Raw genomic sequence first — 7,921 nt, forward strand, 5'->3', positions numbered from 1 at the left:
CGTCCACAAATTCTTCACTTGTTTCTTTCCTGTGGCCACATTTATACATCTAGATAGCAGTGGTTGGAATTGAATTCTTTACTAAATTAAAGGCACCAATACCAGAATGGATAGCTACTTGCTTAAAAATAAAAGTCCTCTTCTGAAACTCAAGGTCAAGTGCCTTCTTTAAAAAAATGTACTATTGTTAGTATAATTTTTATTTGGTTTGTTTGCTTCTCCCCTCATTAATTTCCCTTTTTACACATGTATGTATAAATGTGGCCACATGAATGAAACAAGAGGAATTTGCCAACTCATCATATAAAAACCTTCAATGAACAATAATAAAAAAGTTAATGTGCGTGCATGGTTTGTACTTTATTACTTTATTCATTAATTGTACAGGTTATAAAACACTGTCTGACTCTGTGGGACATGTCCAGGTGTGGTATAAAACTATTCCAAACAGGAGATTAGAGAGACATATTACAAAGCATTTCCCAGAGGACGCCAGAACACGAGGGCCAAAGACTTATCGCAGCGCTCCGAGACAGAGATAAGCAGCAGAGGGGCCGAGGTGACATAACAACAGATAGGAAATAAGGGCAAGGAGTGTTGGACTGTAAAGGAAGACAGTATATGTTCAGGGAGAGCTGAAATATTTAGGTTAATCATTCAGATATTTAGAGAAATATATGTTATATTAACTTCATAGACTCTTTCCTCACATTTCTTAAATATGTTTATTATTTTTTGAGAGGATGGCAGGGGTAAGAATAAAAAGGAAAGAAATTTAAAACAGGACATTAAATTGGCACAGCACATCCTAGATCAGTGGTTCCCAACTGGAGGGTCGCTGTCCAAAACAACACACGCTCACTCCGACCTCGTCACATATTGACGTTTGCTCATTGACTTTCCACGTCCACATACGACGTGCAAGGTACCCTGGGTGTGTTGGTTGTTGATGTTCTGGGACACGTGCCAACTTCTGTTACATGCATTGTCTTCTTTCAAAACACACTTCTGTTTTCACAGGAAATGTAACGTTTACATACAGTCTCTTTCAAAATAAAAGTACTACAATTTTACAACACCTTTTTTTTTTCCTTCAACAACAAAAACACGTGGTTGGGTTTAGGAAAAAAGAACAGGGTTTGGCTTTAGAATCTTACGGGACATGAACACCACTCTTTTGAGTGAAAGTCATGGTTTGTTTGACCCACCCGCCCCACTCGGACTTTCACCACCTTAACTTTCGTCTGTATTTTCCCTGACGACGCCAAGGGCCGTTAAACTACAACAGCAACCGACTACATATCATGCCGACGTAAAATGACACCTTTTTCGTTGGTTTCTGACATTAAACACAGAAATAACTACTTCTCCCATGGAGTACAACCGCAAAAGGGGAGAGGTAAGGCAGGACCCCCAAAGGACACAGGGATACAGAAACTGAGAATTAAATGTTTCACATATTGACTATGGAGGCCTTAGTGTGTCAGGTAATAACAACTGAAACAAATGTTGTGTAATTATAATGTATAATATTACAAATGTACATTTGACACGTATTACTGCTGTATCATTGACCCTGTTACACACACCTGCCACCGTCTTGCCACCCTTTGAATAGTTCTCTAGATCCGCCCCTGCAAAGGTGTATATCCATAGAGAGGAAAGGAATAAACGCAGCAGATTGTTTTACACCGGGCACAAAACATTAGTCATCCTGAAAAATAAAAACTGCAGTACAGGGTCCTGGATCTGATCAAACACACCTCTTCTATCTCCATTATATAATCACAGTCTCTCTACATGTCATGTGTTTGCCATGTCTCTCAACTTCAAATCATACATGGGTGCAGAGTCCATTTTACACACTGCCAACTTTTTGGTAGACACCATGACAAACACAGCTACCATGTTATCATACTTACTGGCAACAGATGAGTATGTTGCTCCAGTGATGGCAGTTACTGGATCAGTGGATCAAGGTCTCAGCGTTTCCCAAAAGCCAATGAGAAACAGTGAAAGATGCTTTTACAGTAAAGATTACTGCACGACCAGAATGTGTCGAATTACTGATTATAAACCTGCATGTGTAACTTTTCCCAGGAATAACTTGGAGTCTGTGCAACATTTTAAACTGTATTCAATTCAGTTCAGTTCAGTAGAACCTTATTTATCTCAAAGGACATTCTTGCACCAGAGAATGCTTTGTTACAGCAGCGCAAAATACAGTAACAACCAGTGGGCCCCCAGGGTCAGGGTCACACACTGGGCCCAGACTTTAAACAATACAGTGCTAAATATCAGTCAAAAAATTCAAAATATACCAGATATGAAGTGAACCAGTGCCTAATAGAGTAACAATAGGGGTAAGAATGTGTCTGACATTACTCTCAATATTGTGTTTGCAGTTCATCAGATACATAAACCTAGAACGCCTTTAAACTTAAACAGTATATGTGTCATCTGTGCCACAAGTGAGCATATGCTCGACCATACTGACTGTATGTCTGTATGCGTGGACATCCCAGAATTTTCCCAGAAAACAACTTCAAAAACATGTTATTCCCACTCCTGAACCCACCACCCTTCTCAGCCTTTGTATAGCCTTATTTGTAAGACCCATCACCTCTGATGTCCTTGACTTTCACCCAAACCTAGTTTTGGGTCAACACATTATAACCAGTGATCCTGAACCTGCCCGTGTGTGTGTGTGTGTGTGTGTGTGTGTGTGTTCAGTCTCCCTCCATGACTGCCTTATTAATGTCTTTATATATATCTGTCCTTTCAGAATCACAATGCTTTCTGCACATAAGACACGTTTTATTGAAATTATTTCTCAACCCGTTGTGACATTGTGTACATATCATGTTACCTTTGCCTGGAACTCTTTATCTCTCGCAAATATAGTTGCAACACGGGTCAGTCCTTCACCGAGAAGTCAGCGTCTCAGCATTGTCTTAATATGGTCTTTCCATCTCCATTGTCTTAATATGGGATACTCATCCGACCAGAGGTCCAACCTGTAGTTACCTCTGCTGCCTTCACCACTGCACGTAGCGTACACCACCACCCAAAGGCGGGTACACAGAACTACATCTGCCTCTGGGGAAATAAATATGTTGGATGTAATGCTATATTTCACTCCAGTATTTAGAGTGTCATACAGCTGTTTATTATATAAAATTCTATATTCAGGAAAAAATGGCCAAAAACAAGGCAATTTTCCTGCACTTAAATAATGAATTCAATCGATATAGTACTAGCTAACCTTATGTTAAAAACAAAAACAACAAAAAAGTTTAAGGACCTTTAAATTATAATATGATGTATATAACACAAACACCAGCATTATAAAATGTGTTCATTTATTTATTTGTTTTGTATGGAGATAGATTAATCTCAATGTGACTTTAAAATAAAATAAAAAGAAATAAGATTTTTAAACTCAAAAAACTATTTTGCAAGTGTAAAAAAAGATTTGCAAATACATAAACAAATTCCACAAATAAAAAGAACATATCTGTAAAAAGTTATAATTAATAAATAAAATAATTTAATAATTTAATAATTTTACCTTGAATCTTAATTATACACTGGTAAATTTACATTTTATGCACACTATTTTTTTAAAACGTTTTGGAATTTGTTTTTGTATTTGCAGATCTGTTTTAACGTTATATTTTTTTACACAATGTGGAGGTTATTTTATATTTACAGATTACACATTTACACACAGATTGTCGATCACAAATCGTATTGATTGAGACAAACATATCTCCACAGATTATTTATCCGTCTGTCATTTGTATATGAACATGTATTCAATAAAGACCGTTTAAAAAAACTACATCCGCCCTTTGACAAAACCAGCCAATCACAGGCTTGCTACCGTCGGTATTTATACTACGTCATTTCCTCCCAGCGCCCTCTTTTTCACCGTGTGGTCAGATTTCCATACGGCGTTGTTTCGTGGTGAGTTTTTAACTCTCATATTTTGGTTTTAAACGTTTAAAAGACACAGAAAAGGCGAAGTAAAGATAGTCTGACCATAAATCTCCTCACAGGGCGGGTTAACCGCCAGCTGCCGCGTTTTTATCGACTTAAATTAGCCTAAAACAGATGATGCTAATCGCGAGAGCTAACTCGCTAGCCTGTGACACGCGCTCATCGTAGTGTTCCCGTAGCGTCTGAGTTAAAATACTTGTCAAGATATCGTAGTCACGGCTTATTAAATGAAATACAGACATAAATGTTGCACTTAAATACGTAAATGTAAAATGTAGCGGGTGGTCACTTGGGTTGCAGCGTTTTACGCTTTTAAAGACCGGCGTCTGTAACCCGGATGCTCTGTTAACGTCTCAGTGCTGTTAGCAAGAAGCCTGATCAATGAAGTAAATACTGTAATGTCTGAACAGTCTGATGCATCATAATCAAGTCTATAGTTTAAACGTCTTGCACACTATGAGCCGACATTAGGACACAGACCTGCCACGATGTTTTGACAAGTAATTTCGTCGTCTTGACTGGTTATCAGTGTCATAAACTCTGTAACACCAAACATGTAGTGTACCTCACTGTACATGTAAATGTGTTCTCTAGTTTATACAAGTGATGTCAGACTACTGGAGTTTCTAACTTAAATACAATTCCTTAAAATACTGATACTCAAAAGAAAATTGACATGAAGGCCACAGTTTACAGAATGATGCACCATAACATAAGCATGTCATCAGTATCTGCCAATATTGGCTTTAAAATGAACTACCAAAACCAGCCAATGTGTTTTTGTATTTTAAGAGTATGCATGTGTAATATGATGATCATTGCACTTCTTAAGACACTTGATAACTAAAATTAGGTGGGGGAGAAAGCGTATCTATCGATTATTGGCCAAATGCATTGTTATCAATAGGATATTGGCAAAAAATCCAGCATCGTGCATCCATAATAACATTTTAAATATTTATTTACAGATATATAGAACAAGGCTTTCACATGACAACAGTGACTTGGTTATTAGCAGAACAGCTGTAGTGAAATATCCAGAATATGTACTGAAATTTATATTTTTGACAACGCTAGTTTGTACAATTAACATTTTATAATCACTGTCAGTACAAATATAGGTACTCTGTCTATATACTGTCAAGTCCAACTAACTCGTGTATAAAGCAACCTGTGATATCAGTAATTCTGTAGTTATTCCACCAATCTTTGGGGTTCTCATAGTTGTGGAAGAACTGGAAAAGTCATGGAATTTCACAATCGGATTTTCCAGGCCTGGTTAAGTTATGGAATTAGGAAAAAATTTAAGTCATGAAAGAGATTTTGGTTGTGTCATGAGATTGTTAATATGCTGTACATACACTTTGATACGCACACTGTTAAAGCCGGGCACTGACGTCAGTGTTCAGGTGTCGGAAGTGTGCGAGAGTGAGCGGGCCGGGTTTTCGCTAACACCATGAGGACTGCTGTCCCATGACTGGGGTTTGATAGTGACCTGAGCCACACTTCAAGTTGTCCCTTAAAAATAATCAGCAGTTTCATTGAGGTCTTGAGTTTAACTTGTTGTTTTTGTCTTACTGTCTTCAAATTTAATTGTTTATTTACTACTTTATATTTATCTGTACATACTAGTCACTGTTTTCATTTACCTTGTTCAGCTTTGTTATCCTGTTTTTTTGGCTTTTGTTTATTTCTGTTCGAGCACATTTAGAGTAACAAACTGGAGTCAGATTCCTGTTATGTGTTAACACTTACTTGGCCAATAAAGCTGATTCTGATTCACTTTTCTTTCCCAGCTCTCCCATCACTCGTAACGCAGGGAAAGCGGTCACGATGTCCGGAGGTCTGGATGTCCTTCAAATGAAGGAGGAGGATGTGCTGAAGTTCCTGGCAGCAGGAACCCATCTGGGAGGCACCAACTTGGACTTCCAGATGGAGCAGTATGTCTACAAGAGAAAAAGCGACGGTGAGTGGTAAAAGATGGCTCCGCTATCTGTTGTAACCTTTGACATGTTAAAAGTTTAAACAGTAAAACATTTCAGGGCTCTCTGCACCATAGTGATACTTTAACAAATTATCAGTGTCTATGAAGTTAGGATTTCTCTTAATGCTGTGGGGTTCCCCTTCAATCACCAGGTGTGTACATCATTAACCTGAAGAAGACCTGGGAGAAGCTGCTGCTGGCTGCCAGGGCCATTGTTGCCATTGAAAACCCAGGTGATGTGTGCGTCATCTCCTCCAGGAACACTGGACAGGTAAACACTCTGATGCTTTACACGGCTGTACACACACCAGTACACACACTGATATGCACACTGTTAAAGCCGGGCACTGACGTCAGTGTTCAGGTGTCGGAAGTGTGCGAGAGTGAGCGGGCCGGGTTTTCGCTAACACCATGAGGACTGCTGTCCCATGACTGGGGTTTGATAGTGACCTGAGCCACACTTCAAGTTGTCTAATAAAACTAATGAGCAGTTTCATTGAGATCTTGAGTTTGACTCTCTTCTGTCTGACTGCTTCAGAGAGCAGTGCTGAAGTTCGCCTCTGCCACCGGCGCCACCACCTTCCATGGTCGGTTCACCCCTGGTACCTTCACCAATCAGATCCAGGCAGCTTTCAGAGAGCCCCGTCTCCTGATTGTGACAGACCCTCGTGCTGACCATCAGCCACTGACTGAGGCTTCCTACGTCAACATCCCAACCATTGCCCTGTGCAACACCGACTCCCCACTGAGATACGTGGACATCGCCATCCCCTGCAACAACAAGGTGAGACCTAAGAAACAAAAGAATCTGTCATGTATACGCAAAATGTTTTTGTGTCATACATAGTTAAATGTTCAAATGAAGGAAATTACAAAGAAATACATGAATAAAAACTGAATGTAGAGGTTAGGATGTCCTACCTCGTTGACCTACAGGGAAAGAAATTAGAAAGTCATTCCTATATTTAATATACTTGAGTCATCTGCACACCGTTAGAGCCCGGCGCTGTCCTGTCTGTGCGGTGCGGGGTGTAGGACGTGTGCTAAATAAAAACGCCTGACCTCTCACCTCCTCTCTGTGAACCACACGGGGATGGAAGTAGAGGTCTCGCCACAGAATGCCTCTGTGGATGAAACATGGAGGATATAATACAGTTTAACTGGTGTTATCTGTGGCTAATCTGTGACTGTGCTGCAGGGTCACCACTCTGTGGGTCTGATGTGGTGGATGTTGGCCAGGGAGGTGCTCAGGATGAGGGGAACCATCTCCAGGGAGCACCCATGGGAGGTCATGCCCGATCTGTACTTCTACAGAGATCCTGAGGAGGTAAGACACGTGCAGTGCACCTTGATAAATGCACAGTAGGTTAGATTGCTGTATGAAGCTGATCTAATGGACGTATCTTTAACGCAGATTGAGAAGGAGGAGCAGGCTGCAGCTGAGAAAGCTGTTGGAAAGGAGGAGTTCCAGGGAGAATGGAGCGCTCCTGCAGCTGAGTTCGCCCAGCCTGAAGTTGCTGATTGGTCTGAGGGTGTTGCAGTGCCATCTGTGCCCATCCAGCAGTTCCCCGCAGGTAAGAGTTAACTGTTGATCGACCAAACGTGATCACAGCTGCCATCTGATGTTCATTCTTTGACACTAACCTGCTCGTTATCTCTGTTACAGCTGCTCCGGCTGTAAAGACAGGTGAAGTATTTTCTGGTGAGTCTTTCATGAATATTCAATACGCGAACATGTAAAAGTGTTCGTTTCCACTACACAATGTTAAATGTTTTTGTTTTCTCCCCTCTACAGAGGACTGGAGCAGTCAGCCTGCCACAGAGGACTGGTCCTCCGCCCCCACTGCTCAGGCATCTGACTGGGGTGGTGCTGCCTCTGACTGGTCTTAAAATCATTGACTATGGCAACAATAAAACTGTTTTCACACATTGACT

The 7,921-nt window shown here is 40.4% G+C and overlaps 1 protein-coding gene and 2 non-coding genes across 4 annotated transcripts; all 3 read left to right on the forward strand.

Moving 5' to 3' along the window:
- The first annotated feature begins 3,885 nt into the window (after positions 1-3,885).
- Positions 3,886-7,919, forward strand: rpsa (ribosomal protein SA). Of its 2 annotated transcripts, none has more exons than XM_049560777.1 (8): positions 3,886-3,969; positions 5,799-5,968; positions 6,139-6,257; positions 6,525-6,770; positions 7,185-7,313; positions 7,401-7,560; positions 7,653-7,673; positions 7,782-7,919. In XM_049560777.1, the coding sequence occupies exons 2-8, from the start codon at positions 5,836-5,838 to the stop codon at positions 7,874-7,876; spliced, it is 903 nt and encodes a 300-aa protein (XP_049416734.1). In that variant the 5' UTR covers positions 3,886-3,969; positions 5,799-5,835; the 3' UTR covers positions 7,877-7,919. The 2 variants fall into 2 exon arrangements, with proteins under 2 accessions (XP_049416734.1, XP_049416733.1); XM_049560776.1 differs by having other exon boundaries at positions 3,910-3,969; positions 7,653-7,688.
- On the forward strand, positions 5,371-5,510 carry LOC125880226 (small nucleolar RNA SNORA62/SNORA6 family). Its single transcript, XR_007448038.1, has one exon. It is a non-coding gene; the product is annotated as a small nucleolar RNA SNORA62/SNORA6 family (small nucleolar RNA).
- Positions 6,310-6,449, forward strand: LOC125880225 (small nucleolar RNA SNORA62/SNORA6 family). Its single transcript, XR_007448037.1, has one exon. It is a non-coding gene; the product is annotated as a small nucleolar RNA SNORA62/SNORA6 family (small nucleolar RNA).
- Positions 7,920-7,921: the final 2 nt, after the last annotated feature.

The sequence above is a fragment of the Epinephelus fuscoguttatus genome, linkage group LG19 (assembly GCF_011397635.1).
Source record: "Epinephelus fuscoguttatus linkage group LG19, E.fuscoguttatus.final_Chr_v1".
In the NCBI taxonomy this organism is placed as follows: Eukaryota; Metazoa; Chordata; class Actinopteri; order Perciformes; family Serranidae; genus Epinephelus; species Epinephelus fuscoguttatus.

Bases quoted from the DNA above. Each gene is read 5' to 3' on its own strand.
- rpsa (XM_049560776.1), top strand. From the start codon at position 5,836: ATGTCCGGAGGTCTGGATGTCCTTCAAATGAAGGAGGAGGATGTGCTG. The intron at 7,314-7,400 runs GTAAGACACGTG...TCTTTAACGCAG, and splicing joins TCTACAGAGATCCTGAGGAG to ATTGAGAAGGAGGAGCAGGC. The intron at 7,561-7,652 runs GTAAGAGTTAAC...TCTCTGTTACAG, and splicing joins CATCCAGCAGTTCCCCGCAG to CTGCTCCGGCTGTAAAGACA.